This window comes from Stenella coeruleoalba, assembly GCF_951394435.1.
Source record: "Stenella coeruleoalba genome assembly, chromosome: 19".
NCBI lineage: Eukaryota > Metazoa > Chordata > Mammalia > Artiodactyla > Delphinidae > Stenella > Stenella coeruleoalba.
In genome coordinates, this window is record NC_137165.1 from 5178748 (window position 1) to 5206504 (window position 27757).

At 52.0% G+C, this 27757-nt stretch overlaps 1 protein-coding gene across 3 annotated transcripts; it reads left to right on the forward strand.

Annotated features, from left to right (window-relative positions):
- On the forward strand, positions 1–27670 carry ELAC2 (elaC ribonuclease Z 2). 3 transcript variants are annotated; one of them, XM_079903862.1, is made up of 24 exons: positions 219–602; positions 1161–1211; positions 1340–1410; positions 2151–2215; positions 3433–3490; positions 4229–4297; positions 5590–5697; positions 6941–6999; positions 18422–18480; positions 18569–18641; positions 19220–19332; positions 19501–19596; positions 20365–20503; positions 20579–20664; positions 21836–21954; positions 22935–23031; positions 24090–24228; positions 24456–24494; positions 24653–24762; positions 25071–25170; positions 25284–25404; positions 25548–25626; positions 26106–26250; positions 26625–27670. In XM_079903862.1, the coding sequence occupies exons 1-24, from the start codon at positions 370–372 to the stop codon at positions 26841–26843; spliced, it is 2448 nt and encodes an 815-aa protein (XP_079759988.1). In that variant the 5' UTR covers positions 219–369; the 3' UTR covers positions 26844–27670. The 3 variants fall into 3 exon arrangements, with proteins under 3 accessions (XP_079759990.1, XP_079759988.1, XP_079759989.1); XM_079903863.1 differs by having other exon boundaries at positions 25284–25383; XM_079903864.1 differs by having other exon boundaries at positions 1–602; positions 20365–20664.
- Positions 27671–27757: the final 87 nt, after the last annotated feature.

The window sequence follows — 27757 nt, forward strand, 5'->3', positions numbered from 1 at the left end:
ATCACCCCTCAGCCAACTCCACTCCGAGAACCTGGTCTCTGGCTGGCATTGCCTTTTCCGGTCCTGCGCTCCCAGAAGTCCCGCCCAGGCGAGGGAAGATTTCCGGAAAGAATTGACGCGAGGAAGCCGGAAAGAGACCAGGGGCGGGGCCGTTCAGGGCGCTCTAGCATTCCTCCTCTCTATGGTCACCGCCAATTGACATGTCCGGAGCGGCGAGGCTCCCCCCTATTGGACGCGCGGCCTCGCGTAGGCGGGCGGCCCGGCTGGCGGCGCGCTGACTGGCTGGGGCGCCACGCGGGCGGAGGGGCGGTGCATGGGGCACGCGGAGCGAGACCGCCGGCTGCGCCCAGGAGCGGGAGGAGGGGGCGCATGTGGGCTCTCCGCTCGCTGCTGGGGCTGCGGTGCGCGGCCGGGCGCGCCATGTCTCAGGGACAGACTCGCCGGCCGCGGCCGCCCAAGGACCCGCTGCGGCACCTGCGCACGCGGGAGAAGCGCGGCCCGTCGTGGGTGCCTGGGGGCCCGAACACCGTGTACCTGCAGGTGGTGGCGGCCGGCGGCCGGGATGCAGGCGCTGCGCTCTACGTCTTCTCCGAGTTCAACCGGTCAGTGAGCCGCGCCAGGGTCCGGCCGGCCCAGCGGGTCCCCTGGCCAAGCCCCGCCCCGCAGGCCGCAGTGCTGAGCGCCCAGAGCATCGGGGCCCCTTCCTGGGCTTGGTACCCCGTCTATCCCCCCCTTCCCAGCGTGGATGCGAGAGCCTAGATCCCCTATATCCCCGTCCGTGTGGCTCCGGGAGGCCCCGCTGACCTTTAGACAGACTTGGGTATAAGCGTTCCCTTCCCAAGCCTCGGCCCCGAGCCCCGTCCCGTGCACCCCAGGACCAGGGCCTCCTAGTTCGTGTTGGGGGTGGGCAGGTCTGCGGAGGAGGTGATGCGGAAAGGACGCATCTCGCCCCAGTTCGAGCCTACTCAGGCCCCAGATCCCTCCCTGCCTCTGCTGAGGAGGGTTCAAACCCCAGCATCCCAACAGCAGAAATGCGGTTGGTAGCACAGCACGTGTTTTTAGTTGTTTTCCCCTGTGGTGTACAACAAAGCATATAAACGGTGGCAGAGGTTTTACAGAACCGAATCTAACGACTCTCTGGTGTAATGTTCGTCCTTTAGGTATCTCTTCAACTGCGGGGAAGGCATCCAGCGACTCATGCAGGAGCACAAGTGAGCCAGCCATTTTCCTGCGGGGCGGGGAATGACTCTGCGGCTTTGAGGCAGGAGGGTTGTTACAGCAGGAGAATGGGTCCCTGGTCCTTCTGTTTTGTCCTGCTCCAACGCTTTCTTTTTCTTAGGCTGAAGGTGTCTCGTTTGGACAACATATTCCTGACCCGAATGCACTGGTCTAATGTTGGAGGGCTGTGTGGTGAGTGTATTCTTTCCCGAGTCAGGGGCTGGGGGGAGGTGTCTGGGATTTTAACCTGCCTGGCCCTTTTTTTTTGCCCGACTTTGGAATCCAGGGGCTCTGGAATACTTTTTATGCCGGCCCCGTCAGCTGCAGCAGGGAGAATCAAAAGCTGACTCAGAAAAGTAGATTTGAAAGTAGACGCTGCCTGCAGGTGTTAACCATCGACCTCATTTATTGAGTTGCTGGAGTGGAGGTGTGGGACGGACTGGAGAGTGTGGTGATGCTGATTACAGTCAGTATATCAGCATTCACCATTGAGACCGTCCACTCGCTACCACAGATGCCCAGTGTCCAGATTACCCCCTTGTTTACGCCCATCCATGAGAAGGATCGAGATTGTTTTGCCGCCAGATTCTGTAAGGTTCGTGGAGCGGGTAGGAGGGAGTGGAGGCTGAACCAGTCTCATTCCCAGAGCTGAGACTCAGGTGAGGCCAGGAAGCTCCCAGGGTGCGGAATCTGTGGCCTGCCTCTGACTTGGCACGATTTTGCACCCGAGGTGCCTCACCCTAGTATCAGTTCCTGCCTGTTCTGGAGGCATTTGAGTGATGGCCGGTGTCCCGCGTAGGTCTAGCCAGCATCCCTTCCGCTCTGCACATGCACAACAAGCAGAAAACCAGCAAGTGGAGTAAGGAGTGCGCCTCCTGGCCGCAACTACGGGTCAGGGTGATGAGAGATCTGATTTTATTCGTCCCTTTTAGGAATGATTCTTACTTTAAAGGAAACCGGGGTTCCAAAGTGTGTGCTCTCTGGACCTCCACAACTGGTGAGTCTCTCCTGACTCAGCTGTCAAAGCTAAGCCCTCCATTTCAATGTGAGTAACAAGGGTTTCCAATTTTACAAATCAGCCTTCTGCCCTCCAGAGTTAATTGACGTTGGCATAAATACTTTGCCTTTCGAGTTAAAGACACCTGAGTCCATAAACCTTATTAACTCTGTGACCTTGATTGAGTTGCTTTCCTTTCTGGAGCCTCAGTGTCTTCATCTGTGAAATGGTTTGCAGTTGTTAAGGATTAAACGAGGTAACAGGCAAAACAGTCATTCTTTATCAGGTGTTTCACGCCATATGGACACAACAGGTGTCAGCTTTTATCCTTATTTATTACATTTCAGACATCTTCGTCCCTTCCCAGCCAGCTAAGGACACTGTCGAGAGGTTGTGTACACCTTGTTAGCGTAAGGGTTCGCTTCCCAGGTGCTAGGGTAAAAGGCCAGCCCTGTAAAGTGTGTCCCCGGAATAATGCTGCATGGCCGTCCCTCTGTCTTCTTCTCGTTGGTCTGCCCCTACACCTTCTACTGCCATTGCTTCCCATGTCCAGTCCTGCCCCCCTGTGACCGTCCAGCACTGCGGCCAGAGGGGCCCCTCCCAAGCGGAACCGCAGGCGGGTCACTTCATCCTAAAACACTTCAAGGGTCTTTGTTGTACACACAGTGCAAACGCCTTCACGTGGCCCACAGGTCCTGTCGGCCCAGGCCCTCGCCAGCCCTGGCATCTGTGCCCTGGTCACCAGGCGGGGCTGCGGGCCGGCTTTTAGCTCTTCACGGAAGCCCCTTCCTGTCTCAGGCCTTCGTCCACGCACCAGTTCCCCTCTTGCCACGCCTGTGTCCTTCCTTCAGGGCTCACCTCAAAGGGTGTTTGCTCAGGAGCTGCCCCGACTCTGCAGCTGGGTCGGATGCCAGCTCCCCGCGTTTTGCGTATCTGCAGCTCCCTCAGCACCATGGCTGCTGGTTGTCGCTTGTATTGTTTCTGTCTCCCCCTGGATTCTTAAGTTCCGTGAGGGCAGGGACCCCATCTTTTCCCTGCTGACCCCTTGGCATCTGACATATGGTGGACACTCAGTAAATATTTGTATGAAGGAAGTTCAAAATACTCCGTGAACTGTGTTTAATGTCGGTACCTTTGATGCCTCTCGTGTACTTGAACGTGTTGCTGTGTCCTCCTGTGCAGCCATCACTGCTCACTTCCTTATTTTTCTTTCTTAGGAAAAGTACCTGGAAGCTATCAAGATATTTTCTGGTCCGCTGAAAGGAATAGACCTGGGTATGTCCTTGATTCTGACTCATTGCCATTTCTGTCTCGTATGTCCCCGTCTCTCAAGTCAGACTCCATAGAAGCTGACGAAATTAAACCTTAAAGTCAAACGCTTCATCCACGCGAGATGAATTTTTAAAATAGCGTTTGCTGCGCCCTCACCTCCCGCTTCTCCCCAAACACGGGCAGGGGAGGCAGGAGTGAGTTAAAAGCTGCTGCGTGCTGGGTGGGGGTCTCCCTTGGGGCCCCAAGGCTCCGCCCTGACCCTGCAGGTGGTTCTCGTCATCGAGTGGCCTTGGGTCCCTTGTAGTTAGAAGGGCTGTGAGCGGCTGACTGGGCAGGAGGCGCGTGGCCGCTTGACGGGAGGAGGCCTGGCCGATGTGCCGGCAGAGCCCGGTGCGTGTCTGGCTTGTTCTTCTGTAGAAACACTAGTATTTTATTTCAGAATGTGTCCCGGGCCTCTCGATGCCGAGCGTTTGCCTGGGTCTCTCACGTTTAAGTCTCGGCTTCGTGTTTATTTTAGCGGGTTATCGCCTGTGATCGTCGTGGGTCTTCTCCCGTGGCTGACCTAAATATTAGTGGCTGACGAAACTATGTTTTCGCCGTTTTCCTAAACACTTTGGTTTACTCAGAAATTCCGGCTTTAGCACAGACTCCCGCCAGAGTCGTGGGCAGCGATGTGGGCTTGACCCTCACGCCTCCCTCGTTCGCTGCTGCAGTCACTGTCCTGTGGTCTTTTCCCCGCAGCGGTGCGACCCCACTCCGCGCCGGAATACCAGGACGAGACCATGACCGTCTTCCAGGTCCCCATCTACAGTGAGTGTGAGGCCGCGATTCCTAGGAGTGGGAGGACGTAGGTCCGGGGTCAGGAAGGCAGGTGGCAACAGAAACTGCCGATCACTGGCCTGTGTACCTGGCTTTGTGTTCTGAGCACGATTAGGAAGTTTAGCCGAGGAGTTCCTGCCCTGAAGGAGCTTATGACCTTGAGGACAGACGCGTTTACCTCGTATGTAACGATCGTGATTGCACTTTGGGGCGTCAGGTAATCCGGCTCTGCCCTCAGATCTGCCCGTTTATCGCCAGGGCATTGCCACAGGTGTGGGCGCCCTCCTGGGATGCAAGGGCTTGGAGAGGTGGGCACAGGTGAGCCTTGTTCGTAAGCGGCAGCCCGGCGGGAGTGCGGTTGGCGGTCAGAAGGGCTCGAGGGCCTCCTCAGGCCCCGGGGCCCGACGTGCGGTCCTGACGCGGAGACAGGCAGGCTGCAGGCGAGGCACTGCTGCGTCCGTGCCGCCCTGGGGTCTGGCTGACGCTCTGCGTCGGTCTCCCGACTGTGGGCGACGTGCAGGGCCGGCTCCTCGCCCGTCACCTGGTCTGAGCTTGCCGCGTGCAGAGGAGGGCAGACGAGCCCGCACCCCCGGCCGGAGGAGCCCAGGACCCGCCGGGAGACGGGCCTGCGCCGGCCCAGCTCACTCTCCTCGCGTGTCCTACCCCGGCTGCGCCCCTAGCCTGGCGTGCACCCCGCTCCAGCACGTGGCCCCGTACCCTCCGACACGTGCGAGTGATCAGTGCTGAGCCCGCCCGGCGAGCCCGGAAGACCGGGCAGCTCAGAGGGCCGGGCGGGGCGGGGGTCGCTGAGACCAGCTGCCGTGTGCCTGCCTCTTGGGGCAGGGATTTCTTCTGTTCGCCACACCGCGGCCTGCGGGACCTTAGTTCTCCAACCAGGAATCGAACCCGGGGCCCCATGCAGTGAAAGCATGCAGCCCTAACCGCTGGACAGCGACGGGAGTGTTTTTCTGACCTTGACTGAACTGCCTGCCCGGTGGTGCCACTCCTCGTGGCGATGGGGAACCTTGGGCCAAGGTCTGTGCGGAGCGTGATGGCGGTGGATAAAGCAGCTGAGTGCGCGCGTGCTCTCTGCTCAGCACGCTCTCGAGTCCCCGCTGCGGTCAGGCTGGGACCCGGGCAGAAACCTCAAGATGAGGAGGATGGGCGTGTAGCCCAGAGCCAGGCGGGGAGGTGGCCAGTAGAGGACAGGCCGGCACGGTGGGCGACCTGGCTGTGAGCTTGCCCTCGGCGTGTGTCACTTGCTCGTTTCCCTTCCCGACCAGGTGCACAGGTGAATGGGAAGCAGCAGCCAGCGCAGAGTGCAGAGAGGCCGAGTCCAGAGCCGTCTCCAGACCCGGGACCGGCAGAAGGGGAGCAGTACCTGGCGGATGGTAATGGCGCGTGGGCAGCGGCGCGCTGGCGGGGGTGTGAGCCTGTCTTGATCCGTTCGCTGCTTCTGCTCTACGTTCGAATCTTTGTCATAAGGAAGTTCAGTGTGCAAAACAGACGCTTTTTCTTATCGCGTTAGGATTTGGCTGTGGGGCAGGTGAGAAGGTTGTCTTTAAAAGCGGCCGCACGAAGCTGTAGGGGCCAGTCCGCAGCCCTGGGGAGCCCCAAGCTTTGGCTTCAGTTTAACCAGAGGAAGAGCAGGACCTGGCAAATGATTGATTGGGAGGCTTTGTGTTTCTCTCTTTTTTTTTTTTTTGGTATAAAGTTACATTGTTTATTTCCTCATACAGCATAGATCATTAAGTCTTTACGATTGGTTACAGTCTTGGGATTTTTTTTTTGAATTGCCATTTCACTTGTAGCAAGTCAGTGTCATCCCCAGATCAAAGTCACTTCTTTATATGTGTACCCATCATATCTGCAGAACCCCACACACAGAGGTGTTCCAGCACAGTGTCAGCAGTGCAGAGAAGCCACGATGAACTTTTTGTCTCTCGTTAAGGCAGCAGTAACACAAGTTAATTTTTCCTGAGTGCAGAACCTAACAGCTAAGCAGGCAGAACAGTTATATCAACGAGTGGATTTGCACCTTTTCTTCCAGAATGACAGCCTACTGGGAAACTGGATTAAAATGCCAGGATGAGACGTATCACACGAATTGGGCTGCTTGAGGATGCTGTTGTCCAGGGGTGGGCAGGGTTGATAAGTTACTGTCTCTGCCTCAAGGCCGTGTCTGTCTGAGGACTGACAAGGGGCTGGCCCTCTGTGCTGTCCTTTTTGGGTGGCTCGGGTGAGGGCTGACACCCACGTCGTTTCTGCAGGCCTTGTAGCTTTTGTGTTATTTCCCATATTCCTACACTTGTTTGTGAAGCACGTTACAACTTACTTTTCCCCCACATCTCCACTTCTAGGTAAATCTAGGTAAAATGTGTCATTTTTTTAAACATTCCACTTGCCATTTTCTGGTTGGCATTTTGCATTTTTGTTTACTCAGATCTCAACACGAGTAGGAAAAAGAAAAGATCTGCTTGAGAAAAAATACCAGTGTTTCTTTGACCTTTGTATTCGAACAGTTCCATCCATATAAGTTTGTGTGAAGTCAGATTAGGTATCAGACGATCACCGATCTGTGGCACTTGGAGACACTGCTATTTACCTTGTGTGGTCGGATTTGTTTCTCCTCAGGTGTTGGCCAGAAAATGCACGGCAGGGACCCCTCCTTGGTCGTAGCTTTCGTCTGTAAGGTAAGCACCTTGCTGGACGCTCTGCATGAACATGTGTCTGGTGACCTAAGGGTTTCCGGTAGTTTGAAGGTAGCAGCTCCTACTGTCACCTGTGTTCAGAGAAAACAGTTGCCCTGGTTCCCAGTAAACCACCTATGCTTGTATGTACTTCCAGATTCTCTTCCAGCCAGAGTCAGGCTACAGAGACATGTTTCATATTTGGCTGTGAGCCTCTCTCTTGAACTTCAGAAATAGTTGATAAGTTTCTGAAGTTAAAGACTACTTTTTTTTTTTTTAGGAATTTTTTTTTGTTTGAAGTATAGTTGATTTACAGTGTTGTGTTAATTACTGCTGTATAGCAAAGTGACTCAGTTATACACATATACGTTCTTTTTTATATTCTTTTCCATTATGGTTTATCACAGGATATTGAAGACAGTTCCCTGTGCTATGCAGTAGGACCTTGCTGTGTATCCATTCTATATATAATACTTTGCATCTGCTAATCCCAACCTCCCACTCCATCCCTCCCCTGCCCCGCACCCACCACAAGTGTGTTCTCTATGTCTGTGAGTCTGTTTCATAGATAAGTTCATTTGTGTCATATTTTAGATTCCACATATTAGTGATAGCATATGGTATTTGTCTTTCTCTTTCTGACTTACTTCACTTAGTGTGATCATCTCTAGTTGGCATCCAAGTTACTGCAAATGGCATTATTTCATTCTTTTTTATGGCTGAGGAGTATTCCATTGTATATATGTACCACATCTTTATTCATTCATCTGCTGATGGACATTTAGGTGGTTTCTATGTCTTGGCTGCTGTGAATAGTGCTGCTGTGATCATAGGGGTGCTTGTGTCTTTTTGAATTAGACTTTTGTCTGGATATATGCCCAGGAGTGGGATTGCTGGATTGTATGGTAATTCTATTTTTGGTTTTCTGAGGAACCTCCTTACTGTTTTCCATAGTGGCTGAACCAATTTACATTTGCACCAACAGTGTAGGAGGATTCCCTTTTCTCCACACCCTCTCCAGCATTTATTTGTAGACTTTGAATGATGGCCATTCTGACCGGTGTGAGGTGGTAGCTCATTGTAGTTTTGATTTGCATGTCTCTAATAATTAGCAATGTTGAGTGTCTTTTCATGTGCCTATTGGCCGTCTGTATGTCTTCTTTGGAGAAATATCTGTTTAGGTCTTCTGCCCATTTTTGGATTGGGTTGTTTGGTTTTTCTGGTGTTGAGTTGTATGAGCGGTTTGTATATTTTGGAAATTAGCCCTTGTTTGTTGCATTGTTTGCAAATATTTTCTTCCATTCTACAGGTTGTCTTTTCATTTTGTTTATGGTTTCCTTTGCTGTGCAAAAGCTTGTAAGTTTGATTAAGTCCCATTTGTTTGTTTTTATTTCTGTTGCCTTGGGAGACTGACCAAGAAAACATTGGTAGGGTTTATGTCAGAGAATGTTTTGACTGTGTTCTCTTCTAGGAGTTTTATGGTGTCATGTCTTATGTTTAATTCTTTAAGCCATTTTGAGTTTACTTTTGTGTATGGTGAGAAGGTGTGTTCTAACTTCATTGATTTACATGTGGCTGTCCAACTTTCCCAACACCACTTGCTGAAGAGACTGTTTTTCCCATTGTATATTCTTGCCTCCTTTGTTGAAGATTAATTGGCAGTAGGTGTGTGGGTTTATTTCTGGGCTCTCTCTTTGGTTCCATTGATCCATTTGTCTGTTTTTGTGGCAGTACCATGCTATTTTGCTTGCTGTAGCTTTGTAGTATTGTCTGAAGTCTGGGGGCGGGTTATGCTTCCTGCTTTGTTCTTTTTCTTCAGGATTGCTCTGGCAATTCTGGATCTTTTGTGGTTCCATATGAATTTTAGGATTGTTCTACTTCTTTGAAAAATGTCATGGGTAATTTGATAGGGATCACATTACATCTGTAGATTGCTTTGGGTAGTATGGCCATTTTAACAATATTAATTTCTCCTATTCAAGAGCGTGGGATATCTTTCCATTTCTTTAAGTCATCTTCAACTTCCTTTATTAATGTTATAGTTCTCAGCATATGTCTTTCACTTCCTTGGCAAGGTTTATTCCTAAGTATTTTATTCTTTGGGTTGTGATTTTAAAAGGTATTATTTTTTTACATTCCCTTTCTGATATTTCATTGTTAATGTAAAGAAATGCAACTGATTTCTGTATGTTAATCTTGTATCCTGCTACCTTATCAGTTCTGGTAGTTTCTGTGTGTAGTCTTTAGGGTTTTCTATATATAGTATATTATTTGCAAATAATGACAGTGTTGCCTCTTCCCTTCCAATTTGGATACCTTTAAATTCTTTTTCTTCTTTGATTACTGTGGCTAGGACTTTCAGTACTACATTGAATAGAAGAGGTGAGAGTGGAACATCCTTGTTCCAGATTTTAGCAGGAAGGCTTTCAGCTTTTCACCCTTGAGTATTATGTTGGCTGTGGGTTTGTCATAAATAGCTTTTATTATCTTGAGACGTGGTCCCTCTCTACGCACTTTGATAAGAGTTTTTATCATGAATTGGATGTTGAATTTTGTCGAATGCTTTTTCTGCATCTATTGAGATGATCGTGTGTTTTTTGTCTTTTGTTGACGTGGTGTATCACATTGATTTGAGTATATTGAACCATCCTTGTGAACTCGGGATGAATCCCACTTGGTCGTGGTGTGTGATCTTTTTTGTGTATTGTTGGGTTCAGTTTGCTAATATTCTGTTGAACTTTTGCATCTATATTCATCAAAGATGTTGGCCTGTAATTTTCTTTTTTGGTGTTGTCTTTGTCTGGTTTTGGTATCAGGGTGATGATGGCTTCATAGAATGTCTTTGGGAGTGTTCCCTCCTCTTCAATTTTTTGGAAGAGTTTGAGAAGGATTAAAGGACTACTTTTTCACAAAAAGCTTTGTTTCCCTTCAGATGAATCAGGCCTTTATTGAGGCTCCTTCACCTCTTTTAGTTTATATCATCTTCCTGTAGTTGTTACACTGCTGACGTACTAATTTTTTTTTATTGGAGTATAGTTGCTTTACAGTATTGTGTTTCTACCGTATAGCAAAGTGAATCAGCTATACGTATACATATATCCCCTGTTTTTTTGGATTTCTTTCTGATTTACGTCACCACAGAATTGGGTAGAGTTCCCTGAGCTATACAATAGGTTCTCATTAGTTATCTATTTTATACATAGTATCAATAGTGTTTACATGTCAATCTCAATATCCCAATTCATCGCCCCCCAACTTGGTAGCCATACATTTCTTCTCTACATCTCTGTGTCTATTTCTGCTTTGTAAATAAGATTGTCTACACCAATTTTTTCAGATTCAACATGTATGCTTTAATATGTGATATTTGTTTTTCTCTTTCTGACTTACTTCACTGTTTGACAGTTTTCTAGATCCATCCATAGCTCTACAGATGACCCAATTTTGTTCCTTTCTATGGCTGAGTAATAGTCCATTGTATATATGTACCACATCTTCTTTATCCATTCATCTGTCGGTGGACACTTAGGTTGCTCCCATCTCCTGGTTATTGTAAATAGAGCTGCAGTGAACATTGTGGTGCATGTGTCTCTTTGAATTATGGTTTTCTCAGGGTATATGCCCAGTAGTGGGATTGCTGGGTCATATGGGAGCTCTATTTTTAGTTTTTTAAGGAACCTCCATACTGTTCTCCGTAGTGGCTGTATCAATTTACATCTCCACCAGCAGTACAGGAGGGTTCCCTTTTCTCCACACCCTCTCCAGCCTTCATTGTTTGTCGACTGTTTGACAGTGGCAGTTCTGACCAGTGTAAGGTGATAACCTCGTTGTTTTGGTTTACATTTCTCTAATATTTCGCAGTGTTGGACATCTTTTCATGTGGTTGTTTGTAAACGGGGTAAGTAAAACGCACCTCTTGAAACTGGCTTCTCAAGTGTCTGCCCTCTTCTGAATTCTTTTGCGATGCCCTACCTGGGGCATTTCTGGAGGACAGGTGTCTTTCCTTGACGGCCCCACAGGCCTTGTATTCAGTGCCCATCAGCACGGGTTTCAAAGCTGTTGTTACGGGAAGGAGCCACAAGGCGGCAGCACTTCTCCATGCTCCACTCTTGTTTTTTCTTTTTCTTCTCTTTTAATTTAATTTTTATTTTATATTGGAGTAGAGTTGATTTCTTCCAAGGTTGTGTTTGTTTTAGGCATCCAGGAACTTGATTTAGTTATATATTGACGTATATGTATTCTTTCTCGGTTTCTTTTCTCCAATATAAGTTCTTACAGTGTGTTCAGTAGCGTTCCCTGTGTTATTCAGTAGGTCCTTTTTGAATATCGACTGAATATAACCAACCTCCTAAATTATTCCCCCCCATCTTTCCTTTTCGATAACCGTAAGTTTTCTGAGTCTGTGAGTCTGTTTCTCTTTTGTAAATTAGTTGGATTGTACGAAGGTATAGATTGCACCTGTAATTGATATGATATTTGTCTTTCTCTCTGACCTACTTCACTGAGTATGATAATCTCTCGGTCCATCCTTGTTGCTGGAAATGGCATTAGCTCATTCTTCTTTTATGGCCGAGTAGTATTCCAGTGCATATATGTACCACATATGCTTCATTTATCTGTCGTTGGACGATTTGGGTGCTTCTGTGTCTTGGCTATTGTAAATAGTGCTGCCCTGAAAATAGGGGTGCTCGTGTCCTTTCGAATTAGGATTTTCTCCGGATCTAAGCCCAGGACTGGGATTGCTGGATCATATGCTAACTCTACATTTAGTTTTTTAAGGAACCTCCATACTGTTCTCCATAGCGGCTGTACCAATTTACATCCCCACCAACGGTGTAGGAGGGTTCTCTCTTCCCCATGCCCTCTCCAGCATTTATTCTTTGTAGACTTTTTTTTGACGATGACACCATTCTGACCGGTGTGAGGTGATAACCTCATTGTAATTTTGATTAGCATTTCTTTAATATTGACTGATGTTGAGTATCTTTGCATGTGCTTTTTAAATTTTTATTTTTTAATACAGTGTGTGCATAATTTACCTCTTGAAATTGGCCTGTTGAAAGTCAGCCCCGTTTTGAATTCTTTTCCGATGATTTACCCCAGGGCATTTCTTGAGGGCAGGTGTCATTCACAGCCCCGCAGGCCTTGTGAAGATCAAGTGCCCCTCAGCACTGGTTTTAAAGTTGTTGTTATGGGAAACGGCCACAAGGCGGCAGCATTTCTCCGTGACCGGCTCTGGGTCCCCGGCAACCAGAGCCTGAGGCAAAGTGCTGTTCCTGGGTTGCCAGTTAGAGGGCAATGGGCCAGAAGAAACGCCCCAGGCTTGTGTCTCGGGACTTCCTCCCCTCACCCCTTCCGGCCCGCCTTCAGCCAGTCCCCACTCCGGCGTCACCGCTCTGCCGAGGGTGCTGTCTTCCGTGGGTAGGTGGGGCGACCCAAAGGAGGCGCGGACTCGGAGCTCTTACAGCGCGTGGGCGCCACCATCCTTTGGGCGCACCCTGCTTGGTTTCGCTGATCATATGGCTTTTACCCTTCCATTTGTTAATAGGAATAAACCCGCCTGGGTCTGGAGAGGGTGCGGGGCTCGTCTGCTGGCATGTCCTCCCTGGCTCCCTTAGCCCTTGGCGGTCCAGCCTTGGGCCCCAAGCCTGCTCGGGCTCCAGGGACGTGACACCAGCTCAGGGCACCAAGGCCTGAGGGGCACAGATTTGGCATTTCTTCTTTTTCTATTTTAAATTTTATTTTTTATTGGAGCGTAGGTGATTTACAGCGTTGCGGGTTTTGTTATCACTGCTGTTTTTTCCTCCGTGTACAGGAACTTGATTTCCTCATACATAGACCTATGTGTGTGCTTTTTCGGGTCCTCTTCCCATATCGGTTATTCCAGAGTGTTGAGTAGGGTTCCTTGTGCTGTAGCCTGGGTCCTTGTTGATTATTTTATAAATAGGAGTGTGTATATGTTAATCTCAACCTGCTCATGTCTCCCTGCCCACCGCCTTTCCCTTTCGGTAACCACAGGTTTCTCTTCTGAGTCTGTGAGGCTGTGTCTGTTTTGTAAAGTTCATGTGTATCCACTTTTAGGTTCCACCCATGAGTGGTGTCATATGATACTTGTCTTTCCCTGTCTCACTACCTTCACTTAGTACGATCACCTCTACCTCCTTCCCTGTGGCTGGAAATGGCATTATTTCATTTTTTTTCTTTTTAATGGCTGAGTAATACTCCATTATGTCTATGGACCCCATGTTTTTTTTTAAATTACAGCAGAAATATTTCTGAGGATTTGGGGATTGCTTTTTTTTTAAATTAATTTTTATTGGAGTATGTTTGCTTTCCAATGTGTGTTAGCCTCCAGTGCACAACAGAGTGAATCAGCCATACACGTACAGATATCCCCTCCCTTTTGGACTTCCCTCCCGTTTAGGTTACCACAGTGCATTAGATAGAGTTCCCTGTGCTATATAGTGTGTTCCCATCAGTTGTCTATTTTATAAATAGTACCAATAATGTGTATGTGTCAATCCCAGTCTCCCAATTCCTCCCGCCCCACCCGCTTCCCTCTTGATATCCATACATTTGTTCTCTACGTCTGTGTCTCTATTTCGGCTTTGCAAATAAGATAACTTATGTTTTCTAGATTCCACATATATGCGTTATTATATGACATTTGCTTTTCTCTTTCTCCCTTATTTCACTGCGTATGACACTCCATCCACGTCCCTACAGATTACCCAATTTCGTTCCTTTTTATTGCTGAGTAATATTCCGTTGTATATACGTACCACATCTTCTTTATCCATTCCTCTCTTGATGGACATTTAGGTTGCTTCCATGTCTTTGCTATTGTAAATAGAGCTGCTGTGAGCATTGGGGTGCATGTATTTTTTTGAATTATGGTTTTCTCTGGGTATATGCCCAGTAATGGGTAGTTCTATTTTTAGTTTTTTAAGGAAACTCCGTGCTGTTTTCCACAGTGGCTGAATCAATTTGCGTTCCCACCAATAGTGTATCGGAGGTTCCCTTTTCTCCACACACTCTCCAGCATTTATTGTTTGTAGATTTTTTGATGATGGCCATTCTGACCAGTGTGAGGTGATACCTCATTGTAGTTTTGATTTGCATTATTCTGATAATTAGTGATGTTGAGCATCTTTTCACGTGCTTGTTGGCCATGTGTTTGTCTTCTTTGGAGAAATGTCTATTTAGGTCTTCTGCCCATTTTTTGATTGGGTTGTTTGTTTTTTTGATATTGAGCTGTTTGAGCTGCTTGTATATTTTGGAGATTAATCCTTTGTCGGTTACTTTGTCTGCAAATATTTTCTCCCATTCTGAGGGTTGTCTTTTCGTCTTGTTTATGGTTTCCTTTGCTGTGCAAAAGCTTTGAAGTTTCATTAGGTTCCATTTGTTTATTTTTGTTTTAATTTTCATTACTCTAAGGAATGGGTCGAAAAAGATGTTGTGATATATGTCAAAGAGCATTCTGTCTGCGTTTTCCTCTAAGAGTTTTACAGTGTCTGGCCTTACATTTAGGTCTTTAATCCATTTTGAGTTTATTTTTGTGTATGGTGTTAGGGAGTGTTCCAATTTCATTCTTTTATATGTAGCTGTCCAGTTTTCCCAGCACCACTTACTGAAGAGGCTGTCTTTTCTCCATTGTATATATATTTTTTTAAGTTTTAAAAATTTATTTTATTTATGTTTGGCTGCGTTGGGTCTTCATTCCTGCGCCCAAGCTTTTCTCTAGTTGAGGCGAGCGGGGGCTACTCCTTGTTGCAGTGTGCGGGCTTCTCATTGCGGCGGCTTCTCTTGCTGCGGAGCACGGGCTCTAGGCACGCAGGCTTCAGTAGTTGTGGCGCACGGGCTTAGTTGCTCCGCGGCATGTGGGATCTTCCCGGACCCGGGCTCAAACCTGAGTCCCCTGCATTGCCAGGCGGATTCTTAACCACTGTGCCACCAGGGAAGCCCTCTCAATTGTATGTTTTTGCCTGATTTGTCATAGATTAGGTGACCATATATGCGTGGGTTTATCTCTGGGCTTTCTATCCTGTTCCATTGATATATATATATATATATATATATCTGTTTTTGTGCCAGTACCATACTGTCTTGATTACTGTGGCTTTGTAGTATATACTCTGAAGTCAGGGAGGCTGATTCCTCCAGTTCTGTTTTTCTTTCTCAAGATTGCGTTGGCTATTGGAGGTCTTTTGTGTTTCCATACAAATTGTAAAAGTTTTTCTTTTAATTCTGTGAAAAATGCCATTGGTAGTTTGATAGGAATTGCATTGAATCTGTAGATTGCTTTGGGTAGTAGAGTCATTTCACAATATTGATTCTTCCAATCCAAGTACATGGTATATCTCTATATGTGTTTGTGTCATCTTTGATTTCTTTCATCAGTATCTTAAAGTTTTCTGCATACAGGTCTTTTGCCTCCTTAGGTAGGTTTATTCCTAAGTATTCTTTTTGTTGCAGTAAGTGGGATATTGTTTCCTTAATTTCTCTTTCTGGTCTTTTGTTGTTAGTGTATAGGACTGCAAGAGATTTCTGTGTATTAATTTGTACCCTGCAACTTTACTAAATTCATTGATTAGCTCTAGTAGTTTGCTGGTGGCATCTTTAGGATTTTCTATGTATTTTCATGTCACCTGCAAACAGTGACAGTTTTACTTCTTCTTTGCCAGTTTGGATTCCTTTTATTTCTTTTTCTTCTCTGAATGATGTGGCTAGGACTTGCAAAGCTATGTTGAATAATAATGACGAGAGTGGGCACCCTTGTCTTGTTCCTGATTTTAGAGGAAATGCTTTCAGTTTTTTCACCATTGAGAATAATGTTTGCTGTGGGTTTGTCACATACGGCCTTTATTATGTTGAGGTAGGTTCCCTCTCTGCCCACCTTTTGGAGAGTTTTTATTATAAATGGGTGTTGAATTTTGTTGAAAGCTTTTTCTGCATCTATTGAGATGATCATATGGTTTTTTCCTTCAATTTGTTAATATGGTGTATCACATTGATTTGCATATATTGAAGAATCCTTGCATTCCTGGGATAAATCCCACTTGATCGTGGTGTATGATCTTTTTTGTGTGTTGCTGGGATTCAGTTTGCTAATATTTTGTTGAGAATTTTTGCATCTATATTCATCAAAGATACTGGCCTGTAATTTTCTTTTTTGGTGTTGTCTTTGTCTGGTTTTGGTATCGGGTGATGGTGGCTTCATACAATGTCTGGGAGTGTTCCCTATTCGATTTTTTCGAAGAGTTTGAGAAGGATCAAAAGACTACTTTTTCATAAAAAGCTTCATTTCCCTTCAAATGAATCAGGCCTTTATTTAGGCTCCTTCAACTCTGTTTTATATCATCTTACTGTAGTCGTTAAGCTTCTGACATTGGACTAATTTTTTTTTCTCTCTCATTTTATTACAACAAAGTTTAACAGTCCAGAAAAGTCACATGACCTTGGTGGGTCGACCCTGGACTAATTTTAATATTGGCTTAGCATTCACAGAGGCCTAGATTGCTAAACTGAAGTTGGTCAAATTCTATGAAAATGTGATTACAATCACGTGTTTTTCAGATCTAATTGCCTACTTTCAGTAGGACTTTGCATTAAAATTTTATTTTACTAGAACCTGCAGCAAACAGTTGTCTAATCTCCGGTAAGACTACGTTGCTTTTTCGTGAGCTTTGATTTTTTTTTTTTTTTAAAGCAATATATTTGATTTAAAGTCGACTTGGTAAAGTTGATTTTAAAATACATTTGTAATTTTCATCCATTTGTAAAAAATTTTAACACCAGCAAGTGAACACAGTTATGAAAGGTCAGTAGTAATATTAGTTGTTAGTTGTAAGATTGTTGCCAGTATAACTTCTATCAACTTACTTACATAGTAAAAAATAATATCTATATCTATAAAAATAGTTTATATCTATTTTACTTAGATATAAAAAGTACTTAACTTTTGTAAAAGTTAAGTACTGTTGCCCATAGGCTTGTTACTTCTGTGTGTCTGAATTTTTAGGCAGCAGAATAATTTTCTACAGCAGTTTACGTGGTAATCCTTTGAGTGGCATCGCATCAGTCCTTCCTGAACAGATCACGTCGAGCATGGTGTGTCCTGTGCGATCAGGGCACTGTCCGGGGGCAGCTGTCCTGGGAGCAGCGTCGCTTCGGGCTGCATCCTGGCCTCTGGCTCCTCCCACCTGGTGCACGCTGCTCCCACTGTGTCATCCTGCAGCCCCTTTGCCCTTCCCTGAAAATGGGCTGCTTCTCGGCACAGGGTTCAGAAGGCGGTAAAGCAAAGCTAGTTCAAGTTCTGGGAGGTGGGAGAAATAGGCTCTGGGTGTGAGGGTCTGAGAGGCTCTTGTCCGATAGGAGCCTGGGCTTCGGGCAGCCGTCTGCTGCCCTGGGGCCTGTGAGCTGGCGTTGGGTTTTCAGACGGGAACAACTTTCTCCACGGGTTGAACTGAGCTTGTGGAGGGAGGCATGGGTTTTGCGGGCCTTAGGCCTGACATTCCTGTGAAACATTAGAAACATTTTGCTTCCATCCAGTTTCATCTGGGTCTGTGGTCACCACAGTGCTTGTTAATGTCGTTATCTGAAGGTGTCATCTAAGTTCTGTCATCTCTGTATTATGTGCTCACGTTAAGCTGTCATCATTCCTCTAGCATAACGTTTTCCAAGATAGAAAATCCTAGAGTCCTAATAAGGCTTTCGGATCCAAACTGGAGACTCAGCCCTAAGAGTAGTGTCCTAAATGCAGGAAGTTGAAAGGAAAAGCAAATAGCTTCTAAAGATCTAAGGAAGAAAATGAAATTCAAATATAAGTCAACCCTGAAAGACTCATTAACATTTTATGCCATTTCTGACTTTTCCTGTTATTAGGTGTGAAATACGTGGATTTCTAAAACGTTGGGACATGAGTTTTTAAGTACAGAATGATTACGAGGTTTTGTGTTAGGATTATTGGTTTCCCTTTTAACATAATAAGAGAATACTGGGAACTTTTTATTGTAACTTCGTATAAAAGCAACAGCACAGTTTTGCCAAATACGTGAAAAGTAGAGGAGAAAAACCATCCACACGCTCTACCCTGCCCTTGTCACCGGAATGCCGTGTCACACGGTGGTTACGCGATCATTTCTGCTAGAACGTGTTCTGGTGACACTCCTTTGGCTGTTACTTGACCTGCGCAGGATGATAAAAGCAACAGTGTTTTCTCCTCCAGGTACTTGGAGGACACGTCTTATTTGATGTGGAAATGGATTGCATTTTATTAGATGTGTAAGGAGTTAATGGGAAATAAAACACCTTGGTTTTAAATCATTCAGCTTTTAGTGCTCAACTCAAGTGATTTCAAAACGAATGATGAAAACCAAGCTTCTTCATCAGTCACTGGAATTACATGGAGATCTCTTCCTTACAGCTCCACATGAAGAAGGGAAACTTCTTAGTACTCAAAGCGAAGGAGCTGGGCCTCCCAGTGTGAGTGGCGGGGACAGCTGGGGGGCCTCGCCGGGCTCGCTGAGCTCCCAGAGCCCCGCCCTCACCGAGGCCTCGCCTCTCGTTTCAGCGGAACAGCTGCCATTGCGCCCATCATTGCTGCTGTCAAGGACGGGAAAAGCATCACATTCGAAGGAAGAGAGGTGAGGTGCCCTGTTGCTGCGGTCTCAGCAGTGACAGGCAGGGGCCGGGACGCTGGACAGAGTCACTGCCTGGGTCAGGCCCTGCAGACACCACTTCTGAGGGCACTGAACAGCTTGGATTTCAGCACTTCGCTGAGCGATACAGTAGGGTCTCTTGTCTAGGCTTGTCGTGCGCATCAGCGCTGGCCGTGTTGGGCCATTTCTGGAGGTTGTCGCTTTAGGATTTGGGGGTCTCCTTATAGGATGGATGCTCCCCCTTGTACTTGAGCTCAGGGTGGACCCCATAAGGGTGGAATTCAGATGTGTGGCCCAGGGGAATGATGATGTCACGAGATGTGAGGACGTCAGGACCACACGACCTGAGAGAACCGTGCGTGCCATGCCGGGCCGTCTGGCCACGCCAGGTGTGAAACGCCCTCTGCCAGCCGGCGGCCGCCTGTCTGCGTGTCAGCGGAGAGGGCGAGAAGGGCGCAGGTGGTGGTCTTATGTCGGCGCTTCTCTGGAGGGGGTGATGCGGCGTTAGCAGGTGACTCCAGGGCCTGCCCTGGGAGCACATCCTGACCTCAGTGACTTCACAGATTTTGCCTGAAGAGATCTGCACCGCCCCAGACCCCAGGGTCACTTTCGTTGTGGTAGAATGTCCAGACGAAGGATTCATTCAGCCCCTCTGTGAGAATGCCACCTTCAGGAGGTAAGGAGGGGTCTCCGGGCGGAGAGGTGAGAGCCGACACTGCTCGGGAAGGCCGGCCTGGCCCACCACGGCTCATGCAGCGCCCTCCCTGGCTGCCCGGCCCCGCGTCCGCGTGTCCTGAGTTTGCACCACTTGACCCAGCAGAGCCCCCTGCTTCCTTCCTCCCAGTTTCCAAGGAAAAGCCGAAGCCCCCGTGGCCCTGGTGGTCCACATGACCCCGGAGCACGTGCTCCTGGACAGCAGATATCAGCAGTGGATGGAGAGGTAGGAGCCCCGCCAGCCACGGTTCCACTGCCGCCCCTGCCCCCCGCCTGAGCTCTCCCTGGGGTTCCCGCCCTCCCTGGATCCTGGGGGCGTCCCCGCTTGCCTGGGGCTGGTTTCCCGAGCTCTGAACAAATCCTGCCTCTGGACCATCCCGTGCGTGTTTCCTAAAGAAGAGTCTTGCAAGGATAAAGCCGCAGCTTCAGTTTACTGAACGTCCGCGACACGCCAGGCAGCAAACGCGCTTCATTCCCCTCTCCCGATCTTGCCCACAACCCACGTTCAGTGACCGGGAGGACGGGTCCTACTCTCCTGTTTTCGTTGGCCGAGGCCGGCGCCGGGTGGAAGGACTTGCTGGGGTTGGACCTGGGCGCGTGATGACGTGTGGTGACGCTGCCCTCCCCCGCCGGCCCCGGCAGTCCCTCCTCGGCGCCCGGGTCCTCTGCCCCTCGGGGTCTGAGTGCTGACGCCCATCACAGTTTTCCTCTTTCTCCCCCCATGCTCCCTGTGTGTCCAAGTCCCCAGCGCTGTACTTGCCCCTGGCTTTCCGGGTGCTCTTCCCCCACACCCAGGGCCTCTGACTTTGTAGAGACGCCGGGCTCGGAGGAGGAGGGGCAGGGCTGCGTCTGGCCACGTAGGGTGACCGCGGTGCACACGTCGCTCACACTCTTGAACATTCCCAGTACCTGGCCGCCCCGCCCCCGGTGCCGCCCCGTGGGTGGGAGTCTTCCCAGAAGGACACTGTGCTGACGGTGTGCGCGTCCGTCTTAGGTTCGGGCCCGACACCCAGCACCTGGTCCTGAACGAGCACTGTGAGTCGGTCCACAACCTCCGCAGCCACAAGATCCAGACGCAGCTCGGCCTCATCCACCCCGGCATCTTCCCCCCGCTCGCCAGCCTCCGCCCCCAGGTAGTGGCTCAGCTTGGCCCGCTGCCCACCCCGCAGGCAGCTGCCCCCCGCGGACCGCGGCTCCTTCTCTTGCAGGAAGGAGGGCTTGCTCCCTGCGTGCCCCTGGTCCGCGGCCAGTGTCTCCTCAAGTACCAGCTCCGGCCCCGGCGCGAGTGGCAGAGGTGGGTGTGGTCTCAGCCGGCGGGGGGCGGGGCGCGTCAGGCTCGTTCGGGGGTGGGGGTGGGGCCCAGGGGTCAGCGGCGCGGGCTGCTCAAACGCGTGGTCTCCGCGTCGGACCCGGGAGGAGCCGCAGACGATGGGTGGCAGACGGTGGCTGCGTCCCATCATCAGCTGACCCGGGGAGGCGGGGAGACGGGGGCTGACGCCGTCCTTTCCTGAAAGTTGCCTCTGCTAACAGCCGTGTGTGCGTTGTTTTGGAATGTGGAAAATGAGTGAGCGTAGGGGGAAGAAAGTCAGCCCTAATCCCATCACCCTGACACGGCGGTGGTTAGCATTTTGTGTTTTTTATCTCTGAGTACGTGGGGACGTGTTAAAATACACGTCTGCACCGCGGGTTCAGGGCCTGACCCGCTGCCAGTCTTTTCCCGTCATGAGAGGCTGCGTAAGGACACTGTTGCCCGTGTTCCAGAGACGGGGGTTGGTGTGTTGGAGGCATTTCCAGCTTTTTGCTGTTGTAACGAAACAAGTGCCTTATATAAAAGTCCTTGAGGAGAACCGTGTTCCCTTAGGGTGATTGTGAGGGGGGGTTAGCGGGTCGGGGGCGGCACTGCCCGAGGCACCTGGTGAAAGGCGCTGTAGCGGTCACCCCAGCCAGTCACCTGAGAGGTGCTTACTGCCCTGCATCTTTAACTTTTAAAATGTCACCCTTGAATAACTGGAAGTGGCCCGTGCACGCCGTGGTGTCTGTGTCCGGGCAGACCCCGTTCTGGACCACTGCTGGACACCGGGCACTGTCGCGGTGAATAGTTGGGGCCCTTGAGGGGCCCCCTTCCCTCCCTCAGCCCCGGGGGATGCCCGATGCTAGCGGGTGTAGTGAGCAGAGGTCAGGAGGCTGCGTAGAGTGCCCACACCGTCCCCCCCCCCGACATGTCAGGAGTGCCAGGGCTGCCCCGTCCCGCTTTGAGCTGAGAGGTTCTGAGCAGCCGGAACTGTGAGACCCCCTGAGCTGGGAGAAGGTCTGCCGGGCAGGAGAGCGGAGCTGCCCCAGGCCCCAGTCACTTAGATTTGAAAGCACTTTCTGCAGGCGGTCCCCAGGGATTGAGCTGGCTGTGCAGGGTGGTTGCCTGGGGCCACATGCTCCCCCTGATGCCCTGAGATGCCTTCTTCTTGCAGGGATGCCATCATGACCTGCGACCCTGAGGAATTCATTGCCGAGGCCCTGGAGTTGCCCAATTTCCAGGAGAGCGTGCAGGAGTACAGGAAGACTGTGCAGGACGGCCCGGCCCCGGCGGGTGAGCCAGACCGGGACCAGCCCCGGTGTCTCCTGGCCTCTGCCCTCCTGCAGCTGTTCACACAGCACTGAGTGGAGGGTCACCGTGGCCCCGTCGAGCCCCGTGTACCTGCTGAAGCCACTGCTTCTCTGGCCTCCACTTAAGACCACCAGTGCCGGCCCCCGCCCGGACCGGTTAGGTTGGAGGCTAGGTGACAGTGCCCAGGCTCTCCTGGCGAGGCCCACGCTGAGCTGAGTGCGGCGGGTCTGGGGCCTCCTGTGAGGCCCTGGGCAGAGCTGGTAGTCTAGTCCTGGTGTTGCCGGGAAGGATCCACGGAAGGTCCTGGCCATGGCACTCACCTTGCTGGGCTCTCACCGCCCTGACAGGAAGAGCAGTCTGGGGAACTCCGGGACCTCTTTCTAGTACTTGGTTTTCCCAGTGTTGTGTTCAGCTCACGAATGAGGCGGAGAAACAAGGCTGGACCAGAGGGCGGGTTCAGGTTTAACCCAGCTGGCACCAGGCCGGTGTTTTAAGATGCCCTCCTGGCTGCACATGCCATGGGCTTGAGATGGGTTTCTGGTTTGCACGTTAAAGGGCCATTTAGATTACATTCGTAAACGTGCACCCGGGGCCTGTCAGGCCGAGCGGGGCCCCATCTTCAGAATCTAGGCGGCTCTGCCTCTTCTCTGGGGAGCTGGCCCCCCTCGGAGCCACTGCAAAGTGCAGCAGGGCCTGTGCCGGGGGTCCCCAGCCCCGGGAGATAAATGCTGACTTGTAGCATGAAAAGGTGGCCTTTGCTATTTAACACTTAGAGCAACTCTGCTGAAGAAGGGCCCGTGGAATTCCTTCATTCTCCTTCCCAGGCAGCACCGGGGCCCCTCGCCCCAGGCCCGTGTGTAAGGAGGTCAGACCACCAGCCCCTCCTGGGGAGCTGGACTTAACTCCAGTGCTGGCTCACTTCTGACCCGAAGAAGTGAACAACTTGACGTGTCTTTCCATAGAGAAGAGAAGCCGGTATCCAGAAGTGGTCTTCCTCGGAACGGGGTCCGCGATCCCCATGAAGATCCGGAACGTCAGCTCCACTCTCATCAACATCAGGTATTCATCCTGCACAGGAGGGGCCCGTCAGCGGGGAGCCCGGGGCTTTCTCAGCAGACCCTGCTCCACCCGCCAGGCTAACCTTGCGGTGCAGCCTGTATGTCCCTGGAGGCCCGTCTTGGCTGGGGGCCCGGCGGGGGTGGGGGGCAGGCGGTTTCCGGCCTCCGTAGCTAGCTGGACTGGAGGGAGTCACCCAAGCTGGCCGCCCGTTACGTCTTCGGATGCAAACCACTGACGTGTATCGTGTATGCCGTCGCCCTGCTGAGGGGCCGTCTCGCTAAGTTTCCACGTCCCTCCTGTGAACCAGTGACTGGCCACCTCCTGCACCCCCATCATCGGTGCACCTGCCCCAGGCTGCTCACGGCTGGCGGTGGGGCAGACCCAGGCCAGGACTCGCGTCCGCCTCTGTCTCACAGGGCCCCTCACTGGTGCCGCTGGGGTGCGGAGTGGCTTCGGGGCTCCTGGGTTTGCCTGGTGGTGGTGGTCCGCAGGGAGGCGGACCAGGGCCGTCTGCGGGAAGCCAGGCTCGTTTTTAAGTTTTGCTTTGTCACCCGGGTGCTGGTGGTGGTGGATAGCTAACGGCCAAAGAACGCGTTAAGCGTACTTGGCAGTTGTCAGGGGCACCCCGACAGCAGAAGCGCACGGGTCTGGGACGTGTTTCTCTCGTGACGGAGGAGCTGGCGGGAAGCAGCCCCGGCCTTTCCAGGAGGGCGTTGGTGCAGCCGCTGTCTCCGGGCCGCGCCAGCTAAAGCAGAGCCTGGCGGCCACAGCGGCTGTCGCCACGTTCCTTCTAAGTAGTCTTGTGGATTTCATGTCCTCACCCTCTCCTTCTGCAGAGACTCTCTTGGGTGCCCAGCATCTGTGTAGCTCTAGGTACGCTCCGTGCACTTCACGTCACGACAGTATTTCGTGTCACGAGGATGGACGTGTGAGACCACCATCCTCTTGACAGCAGCTCCCGCGGGAGGAACTGAGCGGTCCCGGGAGACGGGCACCCAGCCTTGTCCTGCCCTCCTCCCTGAGGGCAAACCATCTCCTCCCACCATCTCCTCCCATAGCTCCGACACGTCCCTGCTGCTGGACTGCGGGGAGGGCACCTTCGGGCAGCTGTGCCGCCACTACGGGGACGAAGTAGACCAGCTCCTGGGCACCCTTGCCGCCGTGTTCGTGTCCCACCTGCACGCGGACCACCACACGGTGAGCGGGCCGCCTCCCTCTTCCGGGGCCGCGCACCTCCGCCCGGGCCTGGGCTTGTCCGCAAGCCCGGCGCCACGTGCGTCTCACCTCGCCACGCAGCTGCTCGGAGCTGCCCTCGCCCGGGGGCGGGCGGCTGGGTCTGTTAGAGTGCCGGGCACGCAGGGGCCCCAACGCGGGAAGGAGGTCGGGTGTGGACCTGGCTGATCTGTGCCCCTCCTTTTTCCCAGGGCTTGTTGAACATCCTGCTGCAGAGGGAGCGGGCTCTGGTGAGTTGTGCGGGACTGGACTGCCCTTCTGCCTTTCTTTGGAATGAGCGCATGCGCACAGACACGCACGCGCGCGCACAGCCATGCCTCGGGCCGCAGCACGCCGTTTTCCCTGCAACGCGCGCCGTGCGCTCGGCGCTCTGATCTCCCCGTTCCAGGTGTCGCTGGGGAAGCCGTGCCACCCGCTGCTCGTAGTGGCCCCCACGCAGCTGCGGGCCTGGCTCCAGCAGTACCACACCCAGTGCCAGCCGCTGCTGCACCACGTCAGGTGAGCGCCCGGCTCGGGCCCTGGACGGTGAGCGTCCGAGGCAGGCTCAGACCGCAGGGAGACGGGGAGGCGGTTCCCACCTCTAAACGTTCCTCTGCCTCGACGTGTTTCTCCTCGGCCCTCCTCACTTCTGTTCCCGATCCTAGATCTTTGCCAACACTTCCCCCAGACACAGTTCCAGGGCCGAGTGTCCTCGCTCCCTGCCTCAATGACGGAATTAAATTTTCTTTATCATAGCGATTTGGGGGTCCTCTCCAGTCAGTGACTTGAACTTAAGATTAAATGTTTGTTTTTTAATCTTCTCACAGTATTATTCCTGCCAAATGCCTTCAGAAGGGAGCTGAGGTCTCCAACCCCAAAGTGGAAAGGTTGATTAGTTTGCTGCTGGAAACCTGTGGCTTGGAGGAGGTTAGGGGAGGGCCCGGGCATGGGAGGGCGGGTTGGGGGACAGGGGCGTGTGACGTGGGGAGGAGGGGGAGAGGCGGTAGCTGGGCCCACGAGACCATCACCTGCTTCCTCAGTTTCAGACCTGCCTGGTCCGGCACTGCAAGCATGCCTTCGGCTGCGCGCTGGTCCACACGTCCGGCTGGAAGGTGGTCTATTCGGGGGACACCATGCCCTGTGAGGCTCTGGTCCAGATGGGTGAGCAGGGGCAGTCACCTCTGGTCCCCCCAACGATTCTGGCTGTCGTCCTGACTCGCAGCCTCCTCCCAGGGCCCAGGGACCAGTGCTGTGGGCACCCCAGGTCGGCCGGTATTCTCAGAGGGCCTGTGCTTACGCTCTAGGGAAGGACGCCACCCTCCTGATCCATGAGGCCACCTTGGAAGATGGCCTGGAAGAGGAAGCCATGGAAAAGACACACAGGTAGCGGAGCCCCCTGAGCCTGCGTCAACGGGTCCCCGCTCCTCCCCGCTGATGCTGGGCTGGTCTGCTTCCCTCCGGGGGCCCTGGGGGCTTCTGACCCCAGGCAGTTGTTTCCCAAGCCTTGGTCTTTATTTCTGCAGCGCCCTCCAGGCAAGGTTCTGGGGGAGGCGCGGCTCGGGAAAGAACTGGAACTAACGGCTTGGGAAAGAACTGGAAATAACGCTGAATAAGTGGGAGGCCGGGGGCGGATCTTGCGCTATTTAAGGGAAGAGCGTGTTGCCTGAAGTCGGCAGCCCCTGCTTTTCTCAGAGGTGCTCACTGGTGGGAGGTCTGAGAGCACAGAGCCTGGGCTCCCCTGGGGGCAGTGGGAAGACCGGCTCGGCAGCAGGGAGCCCCGCCCCCGGGTGCCCGACCGGCAGTCTGGGCGGGGGGTCTGCGTGACTCGCTCCCTCCAGCCTCATGTTGCCCCATCTCTGCAGCACCACCTCCCAGGCCATCGGCGTGGGGATGCGGATGAACGCAGGGTTCATCGTGTTGAACCACTTCAGCCAGCGCTATGCCAAGATCCCGCTCTTCAGCCCCGACTTCAACGAGAAAGTCGGCATCGCCTTTGACCACATGAAGGTGCGGAACCGCTGGGGCGGGGCAGGTGGGGGGGGGGGGGCGGGGCTGAGACGCCCTACATCCATGCGCAGGTGGCCAGGCTCGGGCCACTGCCCAGCACGACTGGCACGGGGCCTTCTGGACACGGTCCATTGAGAGCCTCTAGGCCCAGTCGGTGCCCAGAGTGACATCATCTGAGCTTCTGCACAAGCCTGGGAGGCAGCGTCCTCCTCCTGTGTGGTCAGGCTGGGCCTGTCCCCACCACTGGGCATGGGGGTGCCCGGGTTCTGCCCGGCTGGGCCTGACACGATGGCTGCATCTGCCGACGGGGGTGTGGCCGGTGCCTGGGAGCCGTGATGGCCTCACCCCAGCCTCTGCTTCGTCTCGCTTCGTAGGTCAGCTTGGGGGACCTCCCAACAGTGCCCAAGCTGATGACGCCGCTGAAGGCCCTGTTCGCCGGGGACCTGGAGGAGATGGCGGAGCGGCGGGAACGGAGGGAGCTGCGGCAGGTGCGGGCGGCCCTGCTCGCTGGTGGGGACGCGGAGCCCCTGCGGAAACGGGCCCCTGACGAGCAGCCCCCGAGCCCGCAGAGCAAGAAGGTCAGGGCCCAGTAGCGACGCGGCGCTGCGGAGCCGCTGCGCGCTGGAGGAGAGGAGGCCGTCGTCGACTCCGTGCACGCTGCGTCTTCGGTCTGTCACGTGCAGTCAGGGCGCGCCCCCCGCTGCGGCCCAGCCGTCCCCTCTACCCGGAGGCAGCCGGGCCTCAGAAGCGCGGGGCTGTGGACGCAAAGCCTCCGGGAAAAGCGTCTCCAAGGACGGAACACAGTGAAGGTCGCGTTTGGAACCCGAGTGCTTTGTCCCTGTGCCACCACTGGGGACCCAGGTGCCTGGAAACAGTTTGATCGTGGCGAGGCCCTTTGGGACCTGCCCCCAGGGAGACACCACACCGCAGCAGCCTGGTTTTTTGGCAGAAGTCAAGCTGTGCAGACTCACAGCCGTGGCGGGCCGGGCCCGGCCGTGCAGGGGCTCCGGGGAAACGCAAGCCTTCCCACTGTTCCGGCGAAAGAGGAGGCCGGTTCCTGGCTTGCCCCTGACGAGAACCACTCACCGCCCTACAGAGTGCTGAGAAATACCGCATGGGGTGGCTCCAGTGCCCTCCTTTTTGAGGATGAACAACACTGAGGTTAGTGTTTGTTTGTTTGAAAAGTGAGAGAATTTTTAAAAGATAAGATGTCTCTAGCATTTGCATAGTCTTCCCTCCCGGGAGACTAGAGAAGGAGCTTGAAAGTTTCAGGTGCTGGGAGACGCAGACTAAGGACTTGCTGTGACCTCGGGGTCCCTCCCGAGGCAGCGCCTGGCATCAACTCCCGTGGCCCCTTGAGCTTGTTATTAAAACAAGATAGGCCACACTCAGGGATAATAAATCTATTTTAATACCATTACCATTGACGACTGTTTGTACATGTATTTAAAGGTAACTCACTCTCAACCCCCCCGGGCCTCATTACAAATTGGGTACTGAACTGCCC

Bases quoted from the DNA above. Each gene is read 5' to 3' on its own strand.
- ELAC2 (XM_079903864.1), top strand. From the start codon at position 370: ATGTGGGCTCTCCGCTCGCTGCTGGGGCTGCGGTGCGCGGCCGGGCGC. The intron at 2,216-3,432 runs GTGAGTCTCTCC...TTTCTTTCTTAG, and splicing joins TCTCTGGACCTCCACAACTG to GAAAAGTACCTGGAAGCTAT. The intron at 23,032-24,089 runs GTATTCATCCTG...CTCCTCCCATAG, and splicing joins TCCACTCTCATCAACATCAG to CTCCGACACGTCCCTGCTGC.